Here is a 27318-nt window from a genome sequence, read left to right on the forward strand (position 1 = left end):
AAAAAATGCTATTTAAAAAAAAAAGGATTTTGCCAAATATAATAATATGCATATGAATGGAAAAGAGTGTGGGTTGCAGCGTTTTAATATTTGAAACAACTCAAATGACAAGATATTAATTGATTTTACAATTTAGGAATATAGACAAGGTGCGAATTTTCTTTCTCCTTTTCATTATCTCTTATTAATTATGCTTAGCTAAATATGCATGATTGATTCAAACTTGAAGAGTTATTTATAAAATATACTTGAATTTATATTTGTGTATTAGTGAAATCCTGAAATTCCTAAAATGTAAGAACAAAAACGATTCCTTTAACCCAAAATATATAGGCATGCTATTTTGCAAATCGATTATTCCAATAAAATAAATATTATATATGCTATAAATAGTTCAACATGAAAAGAAACTTATGGGACTAATGGCGAGTTTCTTTTTTAAATTCTACCCATTATACTAAAGCTAACCCACTAAATTTACTAGAATTCATCTAAGTTAGGAAAATAAAACAAAGTAAGGGTTAGTCAAATAATACAAATTAAATGCAAAAAAAAAATAGAAATAAATAAATAAATAGAGGCTGAAATAAAATTAAATGGGCTCAGCCCATTTTGAAAGACTGCTACTGCTGCTGTTGCTGCCTATTGGGCTTTGGCCCTGGGCTCATTTTTTCTATCTTTTTTTTTTTTGCGGACAGATGGCTGGACCGAGAAGATTTCGTTGGGCTTTTAGCCCAACACCGAATATGGAAGAAGAATGAGTCTCTCGGACTCGTATACGGTGATCATGCAAAAAATGAGAGGAAAAGGATTAGAATGTAATCAGAAGAATAAGGTCGAACATGTAAGGGTGAAATTCAAAACAGGTCAAAGATTATGTATATGCTGCGCATATTTTGAACATATATCATGTATACACACTCAATAGGGCATATCTGTTCACACAAATACATACAAGACTTACGCAAAAAATGCATTTTTTCATAACAGCCAGCGTGGATATAGTTTAGGCAAAACATATCTGCGGTTTGGGCATACACAAGACCGAGCAAAAAAAAGCATACTGCTGTCTACATCATATACAAGACTTAGCCAAGATACACTTGCAGGATGAATTTGAACTGAACCAGCAAAGGAAAACGAAGCATGGCAGTGGTTAAGTTCAAACAGAGAAAAAAAAAAAATACTACAGTTCCACAATACTTGGATCTGTTTCATGCAAAGTATCGAAGGAGGAAAGCATTTCAGTTTCAGAGAAGACCTACTATCACTTGTAATTCCTTATACAAATTTAAAACAAGACAATTTTAGTTTCCACACAAGGAAAGAGATAGGGTCAACTGTGGACTCCCAAGTCCACATACACAGATTAATACAAGTAAGAGAGAAGAGAAGCATAAATTAGTCACTTCCAATTTATTTTAACACAGGGAGGACCTGGAGACTAGATGAGGCTGGTATCTTAAATCATTGGACTCTGGTTAATAAATGGATCAACAGAAGACTAATCTCTTACACTTAGAGTATGCTTCGCATTGACAGAAGGCATTTAACAGAAAAGTTCAAAAACTAGGCAAAAGTTAAGGTTCGAGTGCTTATGTAACCAGTTAGACTTCAATTTAAATCCTTAACATGATCATGCTGAACTGCTAATAGATGACAGAGACCAACTAAAACATAATAGGGGTGTTGCCAAGTCCAGAATAGCCTAAAACTAGGCACTAACCTGGTCATGCATTTTTTACAGCAAAGAAGGGACTTAACAGATTACAGAATGACCTATGCCACTCACTGATTATAGAGAGATTAGTCCAAACCCATATGTTTAGCAAGTATGCATACTGTTTCAGGACTTAAACAGACACAAGACTTAAGATGAAATGGAAGTTCAAAACCCAAGCATTTATGTAATCACCCCAACATATGATAACTCTCATACATCAGCAAAGTAGGTGTTTAGACATGTTTTAGACAATCAGATACAGGCTGATCCTCAAGCATACAGGTAGACATGGCCATATTCAGACACCAAGGACATACAAGGCCAACATTGGCTCTAATCATCATCTATGAAGACACAGGGCATATAAGGATAAACCAGACGACTTCCACAGAACCCTTGTACATGACCTAGACTAATGTTGAGGCATTCATGAATTATGTATGCATTTATAAGCCGCCTGAAGACATTGAATAAATATCAAGACTAATATTGGCAGTATATGAGCATTTGTAGAATTGTATAAACATCTATAATAGACTTAACTCAAATTGATCAGAGGCAGGCAGGGGATATTCATAAAAAAAAACTTAAGTAAAGGTATATTAACCTAGCACAGAACCATTGAACAAACTTTTTGTCGATAATTTAAGCCAATGCTCAAATAGCCACATTAATAATTTCATACCATTTTGAGTCTGTTTTTAGGTATGTAGAGACCCTAAATGATTGAACCCAAAACCCATATCTGAACATTTGATTGCCCCTATGCCATTAATGAATCAGATGAATAAGGAACCACATGAGTAGTTTAAGCAAATCAGGGGTGAGGTAGATTTTTAAGCATGGTGGTGACAAGGACAGTCAGGATCAACTATTAACCATTTTTTAGCCTCTAAGTGGCTTCAGCATAAGGCAGACTAACAACAGAATTTCCAGGACATTTTAACCTTGTTTTATTCCCAGAATTTGTCCAAAAGAAAACACATATGTAGTTAGAGTCTACAAAGGTCACACTTGGTACATGATAGTAGCTGAGCTTAGACATGAAACAAAGCAGTTAAATACCATAACTAACATACTGAACTAAACAAGCATCACATACCACAACCAATAGGGTAAGACTAGCTAAACAAGAAAAGGAAATCAAACACTATGTTGAACATAGTATTAATTAAACAGGAAGCAAGAATTTAAGCGCTATAACTAACAGGATACAACTATCTAGACAAGGAACAACAATTAAATATCATAACAAAACAATAGGAAAGCCAAACAATGCAGAAACAAAGAAAAAAAACTACAAAGAATACAGAAAAATAATAAAAAGGGACAGGGTATTACATGCTAATATTGATACTATTTCAAACAACTCAAAATACAACAAAGAGAGGAATCAACCTATTCACAGATTTAAGACTAATTTTAAGCCATATTTAGCTACATTGAACAGGAAAACCAAACCAAAAACAGGCAATCAAACAACTAGCATGAAACTCTAGGCTAACACTAACTAGCTATATTAAACATGGAACTAAAGCACAAACAGGAATTGGAACACACAAAAAAAAACAAAAATAAATAAAAAGGAATGAAGATTACCTTTTCCGGAGGCAGCGAAATGAGTACGGATCTTCGATTTTCCCTCGACACACTACAACTTCCAGATTTGCATGCAATCAGACTTGAAATAGCAATGAGGGCAAAAAGGGAATAAACAATGGTTTGGTTTTTCGATTAATGCCAGAAGCGGTGATTGAAAATAGATGGTTTAGGGGGGGTTCTCGATCTCAAGAACTACGATTCCTAGGGGATCCTTGCGATTCAAAAGGGTTTCAGTATTTGGGGATCAAAAGAATACAAAAGAAAATGGCTTCGTTTCTTTCTGATTTTTCCTTTTTTCTGTTCTTGTTGTGCTCGTTTATGTTTCTGTTTTTCTCCTTCTCCAAACCCCCCCCCCCCCCCCCCTTTACTCATTTCGAAAACCCTATTTATACAACGATTTTTTTTTTTGTGTGTGTGTGCTAGAGACAGAGTGAAGGAGGAGTGGGGGAGACAAAGCTGAGTGGGGAACAGGGCAAGGTGGGGAGCGGAGAAGGAGGAGGGAAAGGGGGTGAGTGGGAGCGGCGGTGAGAGTTTTCGGGGTAAAGGGAAGAGAGGCGACGAAGGAGAAGGGAAGAGGAAAGAAAGGGTGCGGCGGTGAGAAATGAGGGGAAATGAAGGGGAAACCCTAAAAGGGTTTCCCTTATTTTGCTGAAAATGAATTGGACCCGGTCCATTTGTGAACCGGGTCAAATTTTAGACTGGGTGTTTAAAAGAATGGACTAGTAAATTAAACATGGACTGATCTAAAAATTGAGATAAAAATATGGTGTAGTCCAAAAGTATTAGGAATTAATCGAACTTTGATTTGGGGTCCGGTAAGTCAAAATACGGACTGAGTGCAAGAAATAGTTTGGCTTCTAAATTTGAATAAGAGACACATTTTGATTAACGATGTACTAAGGGTGCCAGAATATCACCTGGTACGAAAAATGTGTAATTGTAAAAGACCCGGATAATAAAGTTATATCATGTTGCAATGACCGCGCAATAATATTTTAACAATAAATAAAGCTATCATTTTAAATGTGCGAAAAATAAAATGCGATGCATACGCGGGAATTGATAAAATGTCGATAAATGCAAGTTCAATAATACTAAATAACAGCAGCAAATAAATAGCGGTAGTGATACTGTTAATAACAATAATGATAATGGTAATAATGATAACATTAATGATAAATGGTGATAAAAACAATAATAGATATAATAATAATAGTAAATAACAAATATTGATAATAAAAAATGATAATAATTAATAAAGCTAATAAAGATGATAGTAATTAATAATAAATAATAAATAACAATTATTGAAAATAACAAAAATGATAATAAATTAATAATAATAACAATAATAGGGGTAATAATAAAATAATAATGATGATAATAATAAGAGAGATAATGATGATAATAATAATAATAATAGATAACAATTATTGATAAAATAATGATAATAATTAATAATGAAAATAACGATGATAATGATGATTAATAAATTGATAACAAATAACGCTGATAATAATGATTAGTAATAATAATAATAATAATAATAATAATAATAATAATAATAATAATAATAATAATAATAATAATAATAATAATGAAAATTGAAATAACAAAAATAATAATAATTAATGACAATTAGTAATAATGGTAATTTAAGAATAATAATAATAATAGTAATTATTAATAATAATAATAATAATAGTGATAATAATAATAGTTGTAACAGAATAATGAAACGCTGTTATTGATAGGGAGTAATAACTATAGTAAACATAATATATATTATTATTATTATTTTTTATTTAAAATATTAGAAGCGCAAATATATATTTTGGAGGAGAGGCGGGACAAAATTGGGTGTCAACAACTTGTCCCTCTTTGCCTGATAATGATGAATGAATTTTCGGGCAAAGACGTTGACTTAGTAGCCTATTTTGTCCCGGCTAGAGGATTATGAAGGACTAAGGGTAAATAAAATTACGGCCGAACTCTGGTTTCTGAATCGCCTACATATCTCGGGTTGCACGAGAATCAGGCCGTGTGTAGTTCTGGGAAGACTACGACACCTATGACTGGCAACTCATGATTTGATGCGAATCTTCGCAAAAAATATTGTCCCAGTGTCGAATTATAATGACACTGGGTATTGTGATAGAACCCTAAAAATTGATTGTGCTGGAATGTGAACGGGAAATTTGAATTTGGAGCCGAGTGTTCGAGGTAGATCTTTGACCCTTGTCGAGAAGTCTGCTTGTCCTTCCCGACGTATTGCCCCAGTTCGCTGCCGAAGAAATAGTTCCACGTTGCGCTAAAGCTCCTGCGAAACTAAAAACTAGATGAAAATAGTCAGTAAGAATAAATATTGAAATATAGCGACGCAAATGCGGTGCAATGTCCTTATGCTTTAATTTGAAAGGGCGGTGCATGGCCCATATAATGTATGAAAGGCGGTGCTAAGGGCGGTGCGCAGCCTATGCAGAAATTTACAAAGGGCGGTGCATGGCCCATGTAATGTATGAAAGGCGATGCGAAGGGCGGTGCGCAGCCCATGCATCATATGAAAGGCGGCGCAAGGCTTTATGCTGAAATTTAAAAGGGCGGTGCATGGCCCAGGCAATATGAAAGCGATGCGAAGAGCGGTGCGCAGCTCATGCATCATATGAAAGGCGGTGCATGGCCCAGTAAATATGAAAACGTGCGAAGGGCGGTGCGCAGCCCATGCATCATATGAAAGGCGGTGCATGGCCTTATGCAGAAATTTAAAAGGGCGGTGCATGGCCCAGGCAATGTGAAAGCGATGCGAAGAGCGGTGCGCAGCTCATGCATCATATGAAAGGCGGTGCATGGCCTTATGCAGAAATTTAAAAGGGCGGTGCATGGCCCAGTAAATATGAAAACGTGCGAAGAGCGGTGCGCAGCTCATGCATCATATGAAAGGCGGTGCATGGCCTTATGCAGAAATTTAAAAGGGCGGTGCATGGCCCAGTAAATATGAAAGCGATGCGAAGAGCGGTGCGCAGCTCATGCATCATATGAAAGGCGGTGCATGGCCTTATGCAGAAATTTAAAAGGGCGGTGCATGGCCCAGGCAATATATGAAAGCGATGCAAAGGGCGGTGCGCAGCCCATGCATCATATGAAAGGCGGTGCATGGCCTTGTGCAGAAATTTAAAAGGGCGGTGCATGGCCCAGGCAATACATGAGAGCGATGCGAAGGGCGGTGCGCAGCCCGTGCATCACATGAAAGGCGGTGCATGGCCTTATGCAGAAATTTAAAAGGGCGGTGCATGGCCCAGGCAATACATGAGAGCGATGCGAAGGGCGGTGCGCAGCCCGTGCATCACATGAAAGGCGGTGCATGGCCTTATGCAGAAATTTAAAAGGGCGGTGCATGGCCCAGGCAATATATGAAAGCGATGCAAAGGGCGGTGCGCAGCCCATGCATCATATGAAAGGCGGTGCATGGCCTTATGCCGAAATTTAAAAGGGCGGTGCATAGCCCAGTAAATATATGAAAGCGATGCAAAGGGCGGTGCGCAGCCCATGCATCATATGAAAACGGTGAGTAATGCAGGTACAGTGCAATGCGGCCGCGAGCATATGCAGGGGCATTTGAAAGTAAATAAAGCAATGTATTCGAAAGCAATAGAAAATATTTGTGCGTTGATATATATTTGAAAAAAAAATAGTTTGCAAGATTAGCTTATTGTGATTGTCAAAAGTTATTGATACTTGAAGGCATAATTGATAGAAGAATGCTCAAACCGTTTGACGCGCCATCCTTACAAGGCTGTACATGTTTTAGCTTCTGCAACTTGAAAACCTGCATCCAAAGAAAATCTTGTAAGTTTGGGGAGGGGGTTGATTCGCGTTGACTTGGGGATCTGGCTCTTGCGCTTTGTGCCTCCAGCTTCGTATGAACTTGTAACCTCCGCTCATTTTAAGTCTTGGCCGACTAGTAAACAGTCTGATTAGAATCACATTATTTCGAAAAAAATAGACATAGTAAACTATATGTATGGTGATAAATAATTTTGCTGAACTCGGAACTGTGACACATTGTGAAACAAAGCGAATGCCCCTTTTCCGAAGTTTTCTTCTGCCCGACGACTCTGTCGAACAATATTCTCCCGAGTCTGTCGATGTTGTCTTACGGTGATCCCTTTTTTTTTAAAAAAATTGTCCCAGTTTCTGGTGCAAGGGATGTTGATCTTTTCAAAATGGCGAGACCGAGCCTACACAGGCTGCCTATGTATCCCACTAGAGGAATCAGGTCGAGCGTAGTTCAATATTACAAGCGGAAATGCAATTGGGGAGAATAAAATGATGTGACCGAGGCCTATGCGGGCCGCCTACGTATCCCCCATGGGAATCAGGTCAGGCGTAGTTCATAATTACAAGCAGAAATAAAATTGGAATTTTGAAGTGATGTGACCGAGGCCTATGCGGCCGCCGCCTACGTATCCCCCATGGGAATCAGGTCAGGCGTAGTTCATAATACAAAAAGGATATTGAGGTTTTGTGAGAATGTGACCGAGGCCTATGCGGGCCGCCTACGTATCCCCCATGGGAATCAGGTCAGGCGTAGTTCATAATACAAGAAAGAAAAAAAAAAAAAATTCGAGAGAAATTCTATCTTAAAGACCTAACCCGATATAGGTTTGTCATGCGTCCCGCTAAGGGAGAGTAGTGCTATTACATGGAAAAGTGTTGAAGAATATTTCATGCAAATAAAAGAAGGTTTCTAAATATAATATCTCTTGACGGCATCTGCGTTGATAGCTTTCGGCCAAATTTCGCCATCCATTTCTGCTAGGATTAATGCTCCTCCAGTCAATACCCGATGAACCATATAAGGTCCCTGCCAGTTAGGTGCAAATTTTCCTTTGGCTTCATCTTGACATGGGAATATGCGTTTCAGTACCAATTGCCCTGTTTTGAATTGCCTCGGTCTTACCTTCTTGTTGAAAGCTTTGGCCATTCTATTCTGATAAAGCTGTCCAAGACAAACGGCATTCAATCTCTTTCCGTCAATGAGCATCAATTGTTCGTATCGATTCTGCATCCACTTAGCGTCACTTAACTCAGCTTCTTGGATGATTCTCAAAGATGGTATTTCTACCTCAGCAGGTAACACCGCCTCTGTCCCATAGACCAAAAGATAAGGTGCTGCCCCCGTTGAAGTTCTCACAGTAGTGCGATAACCGAGGAGAGCTAACGGCAGTTTTTCGTGCCAATGCCTGTAATTATCGATCATCTTCCTCAGTATTCTTTTGATGTTTTTGTTCGCTGCTTCGACTGCCCCATTCATCTGAGGGCGATAAGGAGTGGAATTGCGATGAGTAATCTTAAATGTCTCGCAAATCTCCCGCATTAGATCACTGTTAAGATTAGCTCCATTATCTGTTATAATTGACTCTGGGATTCCGAATCGGCAAATAATGTTGCTCCGAACGAAATCTGCTATCACTTTCTTTGTTACCGACTTGTGCGAAGATGCTTCCACCCACTTTGTGAAATAATCAATGGCTACCAAAATGAACCTGTGTCCATTCGACGCGGCTGGCTCGATAGGACCAATGACATCCATACCCCAAGCTGCGAAAGGCCACGGAGAACTTGTCACATTTAATTCATTTGGCGGAACCCGAATCAAATCACCATGAATCTGACATCGATGACATTTCTGCACGAAACGGATACAATCTGATTCCATAGTCATCCAGAAATAGCCTGCGCGAAGGATTTTCTTGGCCAGATTAAAGCCATTCATATGAGGCCCACATGTACCGCCATGCACTTCTTCAATCAACCGAGCCGCTTCTTTAGCATCAACACATCTTAATAATCCTAAATCTGGAGTCCTCCTATACAGGATTTCTCCACTTAGGAAGAAATGGTTTGCTAATCTCCGAAGCGTTTTCTTCTGAACACTGGTTATGCCTTCCGGATAGTCTCCTGTCTTAAGATATTTGTTAATGTCATAGTACCAAGGTTCTCCATCAGGCTCTTCGTCCACATAGAAGCAATATGCCTGTTGATCGTGCACATTTATCTTGATAGGATCTATGCGATTCTTGTCCGGGTGCTGAATCATAGAGGACAGAGTGGCCAAAGCATCAGTGAACTCGTTCTGTGTCCTTGGAACGTGTTTGAATTCCACCCTGATGAATCTCTTACATAAATCTTTCACGCAATGCAAGTATGGCAGTATTTTCCCGTTCTTAGTGGTCCATTCGCCTCGCACTTGATGAACCAGTAAGTCTGAATCGCCTATAACCAAAAGTTCCTGTATATGCATATCAGCGGCCATTCTGAGGCCAAGAATACAAGCCTCATATTCTGCCATATTATTGGTACACGGGAACTTGATTTTGGCTGAAATGGGATAGTGCTGTCCTGACTCTGAAATCAAAACTGCTCCAATGCCGACCCCTTTAGCATTTTCCGCCCCATCGAAAAACAGTCTCCACCCTGGGTACTCTTCTGCGATATCTTCCCCGATGAACAACACTTCTTCATCCGGGAAATAGGTTTTAAGGGGTATGTATTCCTCGCCCACAGGATTTTCTGCAAGATGATCAGCTATCGCCTGCCCTTTGACAGCCTTTTGAGTAACATACACAATATCAAACTCGCTCAACAACATTTGCCACTTAGCTAGCTTCCCCGTAGGCATAGGCTTCTGGAAGATGTACTTGAGTGGGTCCATCCTTGAGATGAGGTAAGTAGTATATGCAGACAAATAATGTCTCAACTTCTGTGCAACCCAAGTCAAAGCACAACAGGTGCGTTCCAATAACGTATACCGTGCCTCGTAAGGTGTGAACTTTTTGCTCAAGTAATATATTGCTCGCTCTTTCCTTCCTGTTTTGTCATGTTGACCTAATACACATCCAAACGCGTTCTCCGATACGGACAAATACAATAGCAAAGGTCTTCCAGCTTCTGGAGGCACCAAAACAGGCGGGCTAGACAAATATTCTTTGATTTTGTCAAAGGCTCTTTGGCAATCTTCAGTCCATTTGGTAGGAGCGTCCTTCCTCAATAACTTAATTATTGGTTCGCATATCACCGTTGATTGCGCTATAAATCGATTGATGTAGTTGAGACGCCCGAGGAAACTCATCACATCTTTCCGACTCTTTGGGGCAGGCAACTCCTGAATGGCCTTTATCTTCGAGGGGTCTAACTCTATGCCCCTTCTGCTCACAATAAAACCCAACAACTTCCCTGCAGGAACACCGAATGCACATTTTGCGGGGTTCAACTTCAGATTGTATCGCCTCAACCTGTCGAAGAACTTTCTCAAATCCGTTAGATGGTCTGACCTCTTTCGCGACTTGATGATGATATCATCCACATAGACTTCAATCTCTTTATGGATCATATCATGGAAGATGGTGGTCATGGCTCTCATGTACGTGGCCCCTGCGTTTTTGAGCCCGAAAGGCATCACCCGATAATAATACACCCCCCAAGGTGTGATGAATGCTGTTTTCTCTGCATCTTCCTCGTCCATCAGGATTTGGTGATATCCCGCGTAGCAGTCAACAAAAGACTGCAACTCATGCTTTGCACAATTATCAATGAGCATATGGATATTTGGAAGGGGAAAGTCATCTTTCGGACTGGCTCTGTTGAGATCCCGATAATCTACGCATACCCTAACCTTGCCATCCTTCTTTGGCACGGGAACGATATTGGCTAGCCAAGTGGGGTACATCGTAGTTCGAATGACCTTGGCATCAAACTGCTTGGAGATCTCTTCCTTGATTTTTAAGCTCAAGTCTGATTTAATGTTTCTTTTCTTTTGCTTTATCGGAGGACAGGATGGATCAAGAGACAACTTATGCGAAACAATGTCAGTGCTCAATCCGGGCATATCATCGTAAGACCAAGCGAACACATCTATATATTCCTTCAGGAGTTTGATCAATTCTTCTCTCTGCGACGGGGTCAAATGGACACTGATTCTCACTTCCATAATGATTTTTGAATTACTCAAATTTATAATTTCCGTTTCATCCAAATTTGGTTTCGGCTTATTTTCAAAATACTCAAAATCCTTAGTTAATCCCTCGGGTTGCATATCCCCTTCATATTCTTCAGAATCTTGCTCGGCATTTCCTATGGGCTTGCTTGTTTCATTATGTGTCACATTCACAGTATTGGCAGATTTGTTAATTTGATTGCTGAAAAATAAAAGAAAATTAATTAAGCAAAGATGAAAAAAAAAAAATATAAATAAAAGCATGGCTTGAAAATTGCATTTGAACTTCAAAGTTTAGAGGCAAAAATAACAAAAGCATAGACACGATTCAGGCCTCAATTTCAAATCGTGTCTGTTTCATCAAATGCTGAATACAATTAGTCTACCAAGACTCCCAGAGAAACGGGGGCGGGTTACAAATCCAATTGTTCAAACGACATCCTGGCTCTGCATCCCGGATAGTCAGGTCTTCAGAATACCCATCCGAAACCATACTGCATTCAGTTTCTTCTTCAGTGATGAATAAGTGTTTAAAACTTTCCAGGAGTTTGTCTTCAAGCGTTTCCTCTGGTGCTTGGGCAGCGGAAGCCTTAAGAAATGACTGATTCAGGCAAGGAACAAGCTTTGGCAAGGGAATGTCACTTCTTCTTTTGAGACAAGCCGAAGCAATCTCTTTGGGGGTGGGCTCATATCCGAGACCGAAAGTATGCTTATGCCCGGGCAGTTGAATTGGTTCCACAATTCCATTCAAGTTCGGACCAAGGCCTTGACCGGGTCGGAAGCCATTCTTCAGCATCTCCCACGCCACCATCATAAGTACTTGTGGCAATTCCATTCTTTTCGCTTGAGCAGTGCACACATTCTCCTTAATATGAAAAACCGATCCGTCTAGCCTTTCCACACTTTGAATAGGAGGAATTGAACATTCCGGGTATAAAGAATTGTTGCCTTCTCCGTGGATCACTATTTCTTGGTGATTCCACACAAACTTCAGGCTCTGATGCAAAGTGGAAGGAACCGCGCCAGCCATGTGGATCCATGGTCTCCCGATCAGCAGGTTGTAACAAGTAGATATGTCCATCACTTGGAACTTCACAATGAACTCCACAGGCCCAATCTCCAGAAACAAATCGATCTCTCCAACAACATCTCTTTGGGCTCCGTCAAATCCTTTGACACTGACTTGACTGTCACGGAGTTTCCCGACGTCTATCCCTAATGCTCGTAGAGTGGCAACAGGACATATATTCACAGCAGAGCCTCCGTCGACCAATACTTTGGAGATGAACTTATCCCTGCATTTGATGGTGATGTTCAATGCTTTGTTATGCCCCAAACCTTCAGGTGGCAACTCGTCGTTATGAAAAGAGACCCGGTGGGCCTCAAGGATCTCCCCTACCATAGCCGATAATTTCTCACTGGAAGTCTCGGCCGGAAAGTAGGCTTCGTTCAGTATTTTCACTAGAGCGCTCCTATGAGCTTCAGAACTCATCAATAATGCGAATAAGGAAATCTGAGCTGGCATTTTCTTCAATTGTTCTACAACAGAATATTCCTTCGTTGGCATTTTTCTCCAGAATTCTTCGACTTCAGCTTCTGTAACGGCCTTCTTCGGACCATTTTCCTTGCTTGACGCCCCTCGTGCTATCTCTTCGGGGGCATAGCACCGTCCAGACCTAGTCATTCCGGTGGCAACGGCTTCCACGACTACTCTTCCTTTCCCTTTGTCTCTTTCACCAGATTGATAATCCCAGGGGACTGCTTTGGTGTTGCGAGAAGGTGTTGGGGCAACGAAAGCTGTGATCCTGGGCCTTGGGGTGAGCACTTCGAATGGGGCCCTCTTTTGAACCGCGATTATTGGAGCAACACAAGCCGACGATTCAACCTCCTCCCTTTCTTTAATTGGCACGATAGTCCCCTCCAGATTGCAATCTTCATCAAGGGTGATCATGTGCACATTTGCATCGCCATGATTCGGCAGCGGATTGTTGTTTATGTTCGGGGGAGCTTCCTTAAGCTGTATGACCCCTTCCTTGATCAACGTCTCAACTCTATCCTTGAGAGCAAAGCAGCTTCCGGTATCATGCCCTGCAATTCCTGAATGATATGCACAATGTTTAGTCCCGTCATACCATCCCGGGATGGGATCAGGAGTTCTTCCTTGAATCGGTTGGAGTATCCCTGCCATTTTCAGCCTCTCGTACAGTTGGGCTAAAGGTTCGGCTAATGGTGTATAAGTTTTGGCTGGTCTTCTTTCGACATTTGGGCGTGGTCTAGGGGTGTTTTGTGGGCGGTTTGGTGAATGGTACTGGGGTTGCGTTGCGTAGGTTGGACGGTGTTGTGGTGGGTTTTGGTAGGAAGGTGACCGGGGTGAGTAGTATGTTGGTTGAGTATGATAGACCGGAAGGGGGGTAGGTGGGGGTTGGTAATAAGGCTGAGGTATTTGGGTGTACTGGCTGTAGTGCGAGGGCTGGGGCGAAGAATATTGGCGGGTTGATTTTGGGGTGGGTCTTTGATCTTGGATGGCCATGACCGGGGATACTCCGTCTCTCTTCTTCTTAGCAGGGTCCGCCTGAATGGCCTTACTTGTGGCCTGCAAGGCCGCAAGATTTGTAACTCTTCCTGTTTTTATCCCTTCTTCTATGAAGTCCCCCATCCTGATGACTTCAGCAAACTTCTGCCCAATGACACTTAACATTCTCTCATAATATGTGGGGTCCTTTAGAGATTGTACGAAAAGCATCGTCATTTCACTCTCTGCCATTGGAGGCTGGACTTTTGCCGCTTCTGCTCTCCAGCGCATAGCGTATTCCCGGAAAGTTTCTGTTGATTTTCTCTCCAGCTTCATCAAATAAAACCGGTCCGGGATAGTCTCAGTGTTGAACCTGAATCTGTCCATGAATTCCTGGGCCATATCTCCCCAACTGTGCCACCTCTGCGGGTCTTGGTATGTGTACCAATCGAGTGCCTCTCCAGTTAAGCTCCTTATAAACAGTTTCATTCTGATAGCTTGATTTTTACCCACTCCGACAAGCTTATCGCAATATGATCTCAAATGAGCCCGAGGGTTTCCCTTCCCGTCGAACATGTCAAACTTCGGCACCTTATATCCAGCAGGTAACTCAATGTCCGGGTGAATGCACAGATCTTCATATTCAAGTCCTTCACATCCCCTGTTGGTTTGGATGTTCCTGACTGCTTCCCTCAGACTGCGAAGCTCTTTTGCCACATCTTCGTCCGCTCTTGCCCTAGCTTCCCTTTCCAACTCTTCATAGGGGTCAACTTCTGGATGTTGCAAGGCCTGTGCCTGGGTAGTGAAAGGATGAGCTTCTGCCGCATACTGTGTGTTATGGCTGGCAATATGCGCCAATGGTGTATGGTGAACTGTTTGGTAGTTTTGGGTATGTGGGTTAATTTGGGTAACTGCAGGTTGAGGAATGTAAGGAGTAGCGAAAGGTTGTGAATTGGTTTGTTGGAAGTTAATTTGCTGGAGGTTGGCTTGTTGCTGGTCATTTGGTTGTGAAGTAGTTTGTTGTATGTTGGCTTGTTGCGGGATGGTTTGTTGTTGGATAGTTTGTTGCGGGATGGTTGGTTGCGGGTGGATCTGGTGTGGAATGGTTTGTTGTGGATTTGACTGTTGTGAGGCGGATTGTTGGTTAGTTTGTTGGGGGTTGGAGGTATTTGGATGGACTGTGTAAAGCGGAGGGTTTGAGGGAGAAGGTTGTGGAGCGGGTGAATCGACAGGCGAAAAGGATGGTGGAATTGTTGTGTTTGTTCTTTGCTCAGGGTGAGGGGCGTTCAAAGTGATGGACAGATTGGTGAGATTCCGCAGTCGCTCAATTTCGGTCTGCATATTGGCCATTTGCTGCAACAATTGGGCAATGAGTTCATCATTTCCCCCTCCTGAAGCCTCAGGTTCCTCTCTTGGAAGAGTGACGAGTCCCAAGCCAGTCTGTTCGGATGCCCCTGAATCATTCATATTACCGGATGTTCGTGCTTTTGATCTCGTGAAGTATGGGTGGTCTGCCAGTTCACAGTCAACGCGAATCAACCTCTGGGGGATAGTAAAAAATAAACCTTTTAAGAATGAAGAAAGCTGTGTTAGTATGGTCCGAATGATTGCTGTTTAAAATAATATGGAGATTTAGCAGATAATGTTGAAATAAGCACATGTTGCATAGCAAATAAGCACATATTGCGTAGCAAACATACATTGAATAGCAAACAAACATATATTGAATAGCAAACAAAACATATCGGAAGGAAATCAATGCGTCCTATTATGCAAGGGACCTTTTGTGCCAAAGGTAGGCCTAGCGTGGATTTGAAGGATAACATATGTAGTCATGTGTCATTCCAGTGTGCTATTAATTGAAAGCCCAAAACGAATACAATCCCAGTGCAAAAGAAATTATTACAATCGCTATTGAACAAGTTAACTAAAATGAAGATGGCCCTTCGTCGCTCTTGAACCTCTTGGTTGCCCGAATTGACTGATCGATCTTTCGGCGATTCTGGGCAAGGTATGACATAGCTAGAACACCCCCTGTTTTGATGCCTTCTTTGATACAAGTATCGCCCTGTTCAGCCAGAAGTGTATCCAACTCTTGCATACTTTGCTCGTAACTAAGTGCTTGCTGCTTCCAATTCTCTGCTTCCCTTTCCTTTTCCTTAAGTTGCGCATGATGCTCGGCTTCAGAAACAAGACTTTTCTTACGCAATTGTCGGAGTAATATGCATGCTTCGGCTTCCCCATCCTTAATCCGATCTTTCAAACTAACACCGGGTTTGATTGATTCCTCCAAATCAGCGGCCAGCCATTCCACATAGTTGTCCTCGCACCCAGCTTGGTATCTATTTGGCTCAACTGAATCTGCTTTTGTGGTCTCTTTCAATTTCCACATGCGAATAACCTCTTTTGCAAAAGGAATTTTCCCTTCTTTGTAGTCAACATAGTAATGATTCATATCTGCCACTAAAGGTGTGTTTTGCTTCCTCCCTGATTGTCTCAAAACTCTCAGCGGGGCGTAAGGCTGCAAACCTCGAAGTCCTATCAAGACCAAAAATGGTACGATCTTCGTTCGAAACACCAAAACCTCGGACGGAAACCAACTAAACATCCATTGCATCGAGTCATCGTTCAAATGGCTAAGAAACTCTACCCACTCTTTCACACACTTTGGTTTCTCAAATGATTTTGCTGTTAAGATAGCACCTGGAACGTGACCCAGAACGTGATTCTCACCCGTCGGCTTCTGGAACGCTAGACCCCCGTTGACTTTCTGAAGATGTTCCATCAGCCAAATTTGCAGAAGCAAGTTGCATCCTTCAAAATGCTTATACCCGCGCTTACAACGCCCTAATGCTCGGTAGATATCTGCCACGACCATAGGGACCAGAGTGTAGTGTTTCCCGTCGATGCCACCAAAAAGAGCCTTAGTTACAATAACAAGATGGGTGTGAATGTCTTTTGTGGTTCCTTTAGGAAATACTATAGTCCCTAAAAAACATACTGCGAAAGCGAAGCACCGTTTCTGCTTCCAAGAGTCATATGAGAAGAATTCATCCTGATGATCGACGAAACTCCTTTGATAACCGAATCTGTGATACAAATACTCGAGTGGTATCATAGACTTCTGCAAACATTCCACACCTTTACCCTCTCTGAACCCGAAGCTGTCAGCAAATTCTTTTGGTAAAGGTTGCCTCGGAATAATCATGCCACAATTTTGCCATTTTCTTGGTTTACGTAATAATGCCACATTTTCTATATAGCCTCCTATTTCCTCTAACAACGGAGTCATCTCAATGTTGCCAAATCTAAACACGACCCTCTTTTCATCCCAAAACACAGTTGCAGCCTCGATGATGTCTCTGCAGGGCTGGATATCCATCAAAGACGGTAAGTGTCCCAATGCTCCACGTACAACCCGCTGTCTGTAATCCCCCAAATCAACCCACCATGCTGTTAGTTGGGAAGGGACGCTCAAAACCATGCTGAATCTCGGGTAGGCATTGTGTTGACTCATGGTTACCTGTGTTCACAAATGGTTAGTTCTACCTAAATAGCACATGGTCCACATAACGCACATTCATCCTTCAAATCAATGCACATAACGTGATAACCGTCGCTCGGGGTCGTAGACCCACCTGGACATTTTGGAAGAGGTTGACTAATGGACTTAATACACCCTGGGTATTAAGCCTCCTAGGTTCGTGCATGCCCTTAAAGGGTTTTGGCTTAGCTCTATCTTAGGCTGACTAGGAGTTGTTTTCCTACGACGCAAGGCTCCCCCAAGCGGACAACTTGGGAGTGGAAAGTCTGTGGCCGTCGACTGCACCGCTGATCGACTAAATCCACTAGACCAATCCAACTAAAGGGGTAATTTAGTAGTGCACGGGCGCAAACTGCGAAGCCGCTTTAAGTGTGTGAATATGTGTGAGTTTTCCAGGAGTGGAAGAAATATGAGCGGAATGCCAATTTAAGGAAAGCAATAACATACATATTACATAGAAAATTTACATAATAAAATAATCACTTAAAAGAACATAAAAAAAAAATAAAGCAACAATAAAGGCAAAAAAATAAAGAAAACAACCAAACATCCAACAAATTTAATTATTAACCTAAGTTGTTATGGTTAAGAACCTAAAATTCCCCAGCGGAGTCGCCAAGCTGTTACACCCCATTTTAACTGGGTTAGAGCGGAGTACAACATATTGGAGACTCCTAAATTGATTGTTTAAAGAGTCGCCACCTAATTAATTTTAAACGGTGAATTAGGACACCTAAATATTAACTAAGGTAAAGTTAAAACTAAACCTCTGTTAATGGTCTGCTTAACCAGTGTGATTCTAGGTAAGGGTTCTATATCATCCTAAAGGGAAGGGGTTAGGCATCCTTTAGAATCCGTTAAACACGGTTATCCGGCCAAACTTAAGTTAATTAATTAAGGTCAAAGATGCAAATGTAACATTTAAATTTTAAGAAAATAGCTTGTAAATGTTGCTAAAGTTTTAAAGGAAAATATAATAATGCTATTTAAAATAAGACTTCTGCATATTGTTAAGGCTTAAAAAAATGCTATTTAAAATAAGACTCGTAGAATAATTTGCATAAAAGGAAACTTATAAATAAAAATAAGTTTTAAGAATGTTGCTAAGGCTTTAAATGAAAATATAATAATGCTATTTAAAATAATCTTATAAATACTGCTACGGCTAAAAAATGCTATTTTAAAAAAAAGGATTTTGCCAAATATAATAATATGCATATGAATGGAAAAGAGTGTGGGTTGCAGCGTTTTAATATTTGAAACAACTCAAATGGCAAGATATTAATTGATTTTACAATTTAGGAATATAGACAAGGTGCGAATTTTCTTTCTCCTTTTCATTATCTCTTATTAATTATGCTTAGCTAAATATGCATGATTGATTCAAACTTGAAGAGTTATTTATAAAATATACTTGAATTTATATTTGTGTATTAGTGAAATCCTGAAATTCCTAAAATGTAAGAACAAAAACGATTCCTTTAACCCAAAATATATAGGCATGCTATTTTGCAAATCGATTATTCCAATAAAATAAATATTATATATGCTATAAATAGTTCAACATGAAAAGAAACTTATGGGACTAATGGCGAGTTTCTTTTTTAAATTCTACCCATTATACTAAAGCTAACCCACTAAATTTACTAGAATTCATCTAAGTTAGGAAAATAAAACAAAGTAAGGGTTAGTCAAATAATACAAATTAAATGCAAAAAAAAAATAGAAATAAATAAATAAATAGAGGCTGAAATAAAATTAAATGGGCTCAGCCCATTTTGAAAGACTGCTACTGCTGCTGTTGCTGCCTATTGGGCTTTGGCCCTGGGCTCATTTTTTCTATCTTTTTTTTTTTGCGGACAGATGGCTGGACCGAGAAGATTTCGTTGGGCTTTTAGCCCAACACCGAATATGGAAGAAGAATGAGTCTCTCGGACTCATATACGGTGATCATGCAAAAAATGAGAGGAAAAGGATTAGAATGTAATCAGAAGAATAAGGTCGAACATGTAACGGTGAAATTCAAAACAGGTCAAAGATTATGTATATGCTGCGCATATTTTGAACATATATCATGTATACACACTCAATAGGGCATATCTGTTCACACAAATACATACAAGACTTACGCAAAAAATGCATTTTTTCATAACAGCCAGCGTGGATATAGTTTAGGCAAAACATATCTGCGGTTTGGGCATACACAAGACCGAGCAAAAAAAAGCATACTGCTGTCTACAGCATATACAAGACTTAGCCAAGATACACTTGCAGGATGAATTTGAACTGAACCAGCAAAGGAAAACGAAGCATGGCAGTGGTTAAGTTCAAACAGAGAAAAAAAAAAATACTACAGTTCCACAATACTTGGATCTGTTTCATGCAAAGTATCGAAGGAGGAAAGCATTTCAGTTTCAGAGAAGACCTACTATCACTTGTAATTCCTTATACAAATTTAAAACAAGACAATTTTAGTTTCCACACAAGGAAAGAGATAGGGTCAACTGTGGACTCCCAAGTCCACATACACAGATTAATACAAGTAAGAGAGAAGAGAAGCATAAATTAGTCACTTCCAATTTATTTTAACACAGGGAGGACCTGGAGACTAGATGAGGCTGGTATCTTAAATCATTGGACTCTGGTTAATAAATGGATCAACAGAAGACTAATCTCTTACACTTAGAGTATGCTTCGCATTGACAGAAGGCATTTAACAGAAAAGTTCAAAAACTAGGCAAAAGTTAAGGTTCGAGTGCTTATGTAACCAGTTAGACTTCAATTTAAATCCTTAACATGATCATGCTGAACTGCTAATAGATGACAGAGACCAACTAAAACATAATAGGGGTGTTGCCAAGTCCAGAATAGCCTAAAACTAGGCACTAACCTGGTCATGCATTTTTTACAGCAAAGAAGGGACTTAACAGATTACAGAATGACCTATGCCACTCACTGATTATAGAGAGATTAGTCCAAACCCATATGTTTAGCAAGTATGCATACTGTTTCAGGACTTAAACAGACACAAGACTTAAGATGAAATGGAAGTTCAAAACCCAAGCATTTATGTAATCACCCCAACATATGATAACTCTCATACATCAGCAAAGTAGGTGTTTAGACATGTTTTAGACAATCAGATACAGGCTGATCCTCAAGCATACAGGTAGACATGGCCATATTCAGACACCAAGGACATACAAGGCCAACATTGGCTCTAATCATCATCTATGAAGACACAGGGCATATAAGGATAAACCAGACGACTTCCACAGAACCCTTGTACATGACCTAGACTAATGTTGAGGCATTCATGAATTATGTATGCATTTATAAGCCGCCTGAAGACATTGAATAAATATCAAGACTAATATTGGCAGTATATGAGCATTTGTAGAATTGTATAAACATCTATAATAGACTTAACTCAAATTGATCAGAGGCAGGCAGGGGATATTCATAAAAAAAAACTTAAGTAAAGGTATATTAACCTAGCACAGAACCATTGAACAAACTTTTTGTCGATAATTTAAGCCAATGCTCAAATAGCCACATTAATAATTTCATACCATTTTGAGTCTGTTTTTAGGTATGTAGAGACTCTAAATGATTGAACCCAAAACCCATATCTGAACATTTGATTGCCCCTATGCCATTAATGAATCAGATGAATAAGGAACCACATGAGTAGTTTAAGCAAATCAGGGGTGAGGTAGATTTTTAAGCATGGTGGTGACAAGGACAGTCAGGATCAACTATTAACCATTTTTTAGCCTCTAAGTGGCTTCAGCATAAGGCAGACTAACAACAGAATTTCTAGGACATTTTAACCTTGTTTTATTCCCAGAATTTGTCCAAAAGAAAACACATATGTAGTTAGAGTCTACAAAGGTCACACTTGGTACATGATAGTAGCTGAGCTTAGACATGAAACAAAGCAGTTAAATACCATAACTAACATACTGAACTAAACAAGCATCACATACCACAACCAATAGGGTAAGACTAGCTAAACAAGAAAAGGAAATCAAACACTATGTTGAACATAGTATTAATTAAACAGGAAGCAAGAATTTAAGCGCTATAACTAACAGGATACAACTATCTAGACAAGGAACAACAATTAAATATCATAACAAAACAATAGGAAAGCCAAACAATGCAGAAACAAAGAAAAAAAACTACAAAGAATACAGAAAAATATTAAAAAGGGACAGGGTATTACATGCTAATATTGATACTATTTCAAACAACTCAAAATACAACAAAGAGAGGAATCAACCTATTCACAGATTTAAGACTAATTTTAAGCCATATTTAGCTACATTGAACAGGAAAACCAAACCAAAAACAGGCAATCAAACAACTAGCATGAAACTCTAGGCTAACACTAACTAGCTATATTAAACATGGAACTAAAGCACAAACAGGAATTGGAACACACAAAAAAAAAAAACAAAAAAAAAAAAAAAGGAATGAAGATTACCTTTTCCGGAGGCAGCGAAATGAGTACGGATCTTCGATTTTCCCTCGACACACTACAACTTCCAGATTTGCATGCAATCAGACTTGAAATAGCAATGAGGGCAAAAAGGGAATAAAAAATGGTTTGGTTTTTCGATTAATGCCAGAAGCGGTGATTGAAAATAGATGGTTTAGGGGGGGGTTCTCGATCTCAAGAACTACGATTCCTAGGGGATCCTTGCGATTCAAAAGGGTTTCAGTATTTGGGGATCAAAAGAATACAAAAGAAAATGGCTTCGTTTCTTTCTGATTTTTCCTTTTTTCTGTTCTTGTTGTGCTCGTTTATGTTTCTGTTTTTCTCCTTCTCCAAACCCCCCCCCCCCCCCCCCTTTACTCATTTCGAAAACCCTATTTATACAACGATTTTTTTTTTGTGTGTGTGTGCTAGAGACAGAGTGAAGGAGGAGTGGGGGAGACAAATCTGAGTGGGGAAAAGGGCAAGGTGGGGAGCGGAGAAGGAGGAGGGAAAGGGGGTGAGTGGGAGCGGCGGTGAGGGTTTTCGGGGTAAAGGGAAGAGAGGCGACGAAGGAGAAGGGAAGAGGAAAGAAAGGGTGCGGCGGTGAGAAATGAGGGGAAATGAAGGGGAAACCCTAAAAGGGTTTCCCTTATTTTGCTGAAAATGAATTGGACCCGGTCCATTTGTGAACCGGGTCAAATTTTAGACTGGGTGTTTAAAAGAATGGACTAGTAAATTAAACATGGACTGATCTAAAAATTGAGATAAAAATATGGTGTAGTCCAAAAGTATTAGGAATTAATCGAACTTTGATTTGGGGTCCGGTAAGTCAAAATACGGACTGAGTGCAAGAAATAGTTTGGCTTCTAAATTTGAATAAGAGACACATTTTGATTAACGATGTACTAAGGGTGCCAGAATATCACCTGGTACGAAAAATGTGTAATTGTAAAAGACCCGGATAATAAAGTTATATCATGTTGCAATGACCGCGCAATAATATTTTGACAATAAATAAAGCTATCATTTTAAATGTGCGAAAAATAAAATGCGATGCATACGCGGGAATTGATAAAATGTCGATAAATGCAAGTTCAATAATACTAAATAACAGCAGCAAATAAATAGCGGTAGTGATACTGTTAATAACAATAATGATAATGGTAATAATGATAACGTTGATGATAAATGGTGATAAAAACAATAATAGATATAATAATAATAGTAAATAACAAATATTGATAATAAAAAATGATAATAATTAATAAAGCTAATAAAGATGATAGTAATTAATAATAAATAATAAATAACAATTATTGAAAATAACAAAAATGATAATAAATTAATAATAATAACAATAATAGGGGTAATAATAAAATAATAATGATGATAATAATAAGAGAGATAATGATGATAATAATAATAATAATAGATAACAATTATTGATAAAATAATGATAATAATTAATAATGAAAATAACGATGATAATGATGATTAATAAATTGATAACAAATAACGCTGATAATAATGATTAGTAATAATAATAATAATAATAATAATAATAATAATAATAATAATAATAATAATAATAATAATAATAATAATAATAATAATAATAATAATGAAAATTGAAATAACAATAATAATAATAATTAATGACAATTAGTAATAATGGTAATTTAAGAATAATAATAATAATAGTAATTAATAATAATAATAATAATAATAGTGATAATAATAATAGTTGTAACAGAATAATGAAACGCTGTTATTGATAGGGACTAATAACTATAGTAAACATAATATATATTATTATTATTTTTTTTTATTTAAAATATTAGAAGCGCAAATATATATTTTGGAGGAGAAGCGGGACAAAATTGGGTGTCAACAGTAAGATAGTATAAGACAACTAAAATAAATTTGCATTGTTTATGCATATATACATTTGTCTATTACATTAATGATTGCACTGTCATATATAACATCATTTATACTACATAGGTACAGAAAAAGTATTTCTTAGTAGTAATCCTGCATGTTGTAGTTGTGCAACGCCATGGTTGACAAAATACCTGTAGAAATTTGTTGTTAAAATTAATGCACATTTTCAAGTGATGGATGTAGAGAGTGTAGTAGTAGTGCAGTTCAGCTAGTTGTGTCATGTACCTTTTTAAAGCAGAGGGCGTCACATATGGTTGTAATGTAGCTTTTCAAAAAGGCAGTCTTGTGGCAAAAAGATAGTAGCTTGACAATGCATTGGCAAAAAGATGTGCTCCAAAAACTTGTTGGCAAAACCTGATAACAAAATGATGCTAGCTTTGGTTAGGAATGTACATGTTGAAAGTATACAAATTACCCATGTACCCAGAGTAACCTAAAACTTCAAAAATTGAAACATCATTTCTCCAAAAAAAACTACCAATTACAGTTAACTAGCTAAAAATCGTAGGAGAAATTTAATACGCCAGCTACACCTTCAAATATAGAAAAGGGTAAAGAAAAAACATAGAAAAGAGAAGTGCTAGAATCCAAAGATATTTAGCTAGAAACCGTCAAAGTTAACAATGGCAGCAAACATTTCTATGAATATGAAGATTCAACTTTTAGAAGATGTTATAAGTGAAAAAACTCACTGGTGTGATTCTTAAGGTATATAAATTCACATGCAGCTAATTTACTGGAAGAATTTAACTCTTCTATTTTTGATGAATATGAAAGACTATTTTTGTTTTGTAGATAATATACTTTTTACCTGTGCAAGTGTAAAGGTGTATAAATTCACCCATACAGCCAACTAAAGGTGTCAACCGGTTCCGTGTAACCGGTTTTAACTGGTCCGGTTTCAAATTTTTCTTAACCGAAACCGGTTAAACCGGTTTAACCGGAACCGGATCGGTTAAACCGGTTAAAATTTAAAAAAAAAAAAAAAAAAGGAAAGAGCCGTTGGACTTGGGCCTCGGTAATGGACCGTTGGCAACGGTCCATTTGCAAAAATGGCCGTTGCCAAACGGTCATTTTCTTAATTTTTGGCCCCCCAATTTTTTTTAACACTTTAACCCCTCTCCCACCCCTATATAAACCCTTCTTCATTTTCATTTCAATTCACTCTTCTTCATCTTTCTCTCAAATCTCAATCTCTCAATTATAGTTACTTTGCAATAATTAGCCACAAAGTCTTATTATAGTTTAAACTTTCAATTATTAATTTTGCAATTATAATATTGTTGGTGGAGTTGGTGATTTTGCAACAATCCGAAGTAGCTTTGGTGGATTTGCAATTCTAGCCGCCTTCGCTTTGTTGGAAATTATTCCGGCAATTTGGTACCTTCGTTCCAACTCTATCTTTAATTTTTGCAATTTAATTCTAGCAATTTATTTTTTGAAATTTAATTTACGCAATTTAATTCTAGCAATTTAATTTGTTGTAATTTATTTTCTTGTGATTTATTTGATTGTGATTTAAATTATTTCTATTTAATAATGTCAAAGAGATTAAGACGTGGTGCCGGTAGTAGTAGTCGTACTGTTAGGGGTGCGCTTAATGAGGAAACATTTGTGGAAGAAACACCTAATTTAGGTATTGATGTTGGTGGAAATAATCCACTTTTAGGTCATGAGGCAATGCAACAACATTTTACCGACACTTTTAATGAAGACTTAGATGATGATGATGATGAAACACAACCCCCCGAAAATCCTATAGGAGATACAGGTCCTGCACAATCACATACACAAGACAAACCGCCTAGAACTCGTAGGCCAACAGCTAAAGTTTGGAAATTTATGACTAAGGATAGGGAAAATCAATCAGTTATATGTACCCTATGTGGACAAGTATTTAGTTTTAAGCAAGGAACTGGTAAGGATGGTGGAACGGGTACACTAAATGCTCATATGAGAACCAAACATATGGATGTTTGGGGAGAGCAAACGGGTTCAAATGTGGGGGGGATTCAAATGACGATAGACCCACGAACCGGTAGAAATTTTAAGTATGACAAGAAAAAGAACGCGTAGAAGTAGCTAAAATGGTAGCTTAGACCTAGGAAAATTCAAGTAGAAATTGAGACTAGGTGGAACTACACTTACATTATGCTACACCAGTTGCTCCACGCCCTACTACTTCTCATAGTAGCAAAAAGGGCTTGTCGGGTTTAAAAGTTTTACATTCACAGCCTACATCTTCTTCTACTGAAAACTTTGATGAATTTAACTTTTATTTGATGCAGCCAAATGTGGATATCAGCCAACTGGATGAGGTGGACGTCTTAGCATGGTGGAAGAAGTACAAGGCAAGCTATCCGATACTTTCAAGAATGGCTCGAGATATCCTTACGGTTCAAGTATCAACCGTGGCTTCGGAGAGCGCATTTAGCCAAGGAAGACAACAAATTGGAGACCATAGACATTCATTATCCGGCTTTAGCTTGCAAGTACTAGTGTGCATTCGAGATTGGATTAGATCGGAGCGACGCAACCAAAACTCAGAAGCGGAGCAAGGCGAAGAGGAAGAAATTGAAGATTTGATAGCTAGTGGACCGGACCAAATGGAAGACTTTGAAGATATTTCCATGACCGAATATGATGTGGGGGAAATTAATGAAATGGTTCAAAATTGGTGATTTTATTATTCTACTATTTTTGTATAACTCATGTATTATTTGCAAGTTAAAAAAAAATACAACTTGCAAATAAATGTTATCCAAGAATGAATAAAATATATGGCTCATTGAGCTTTCTTCTATTTACTTGTGTTTATATTTTTACTTTTATTAAGTTAGGAATATACCTAAAATATACTAAGAATATACTTAAGTTATATAGTATACTTAAACATATATAAGTATATATAGTATATATAGAAAAAATAGTATATATAGTATATAAGTATATATAGTATATATACAAAAAATAGTATATATAGTATATATAGTATATTCTTAGTATATTTTAAGTATATATAGAAAAAATAGTATATATAGTATATAAGTATATAAGTAAGTATATATAGTATATAGTACATATATACAAGTATATATAGTATATATACTATATATATTAAGTTATACACATATATAAGTAAGTAAGTATACTATATATACTTACTATATATACTTACTTATATATAGTATATAGTACATATATAGTATATAAGTAAGTATATATAGTATATAAGTAAGTATATATAGTATATATAGTATATAAGTAAGTATATATAGTATATAATAAGTAAGTATATATAGTATATATACTATATATATTAAGTTATACACATATATAAGTATACATAGTATATAAGTATATATATTATATAAATATATATAGTATATATATTAAGTATATATTGTATATATAGTAGATATGTATATATAGTATATATATTAAGTTATACCTATATATATATTAAGCTATCCTATATATAGTATATAGTACATATATATAGTATATATATTAA

The 27318-nt window shown here is 38.1% G+C and overlaps 1 protein-coding gene across 1 annotated transcript in view; it reads right to left on the bottom strand.

Moving 5' to 3' along the window:
- Positions 1 to 16618, bottom strand: part of LOC132611728 (uncharacterized) — a 30149-nt gene extending 13531 nt beyond the window's left edge. Inside the window, exon 1 of the mRNA XM_060326112.1 lies at positions 16025 to 16618. Within this exon, the coding sequence (XP_060182095.1) occupies positions 16025 to 16618 (594 nt within the window). The remainder of the gene's footprint in view (positions 1 to 16024) is intronic.
- Between the last annotated feature and the right edge of the window lie 10700 nt (positions 16619 to 27318).

Source organism: Lycium barbarum, chromosome 9 (assembly GCF_019175385.1).
Source record: "Lycium barbarum isolate Lr01 chromosome 9, ASM1917538v2, whole genome shotgun sequence".
Lineage (NCBI taxonomy): Eukaryota > Viridiplantae > Streptophyta > Magnoliopsida > Solanales > Solanaceae > Lycium > Lycium barbarum.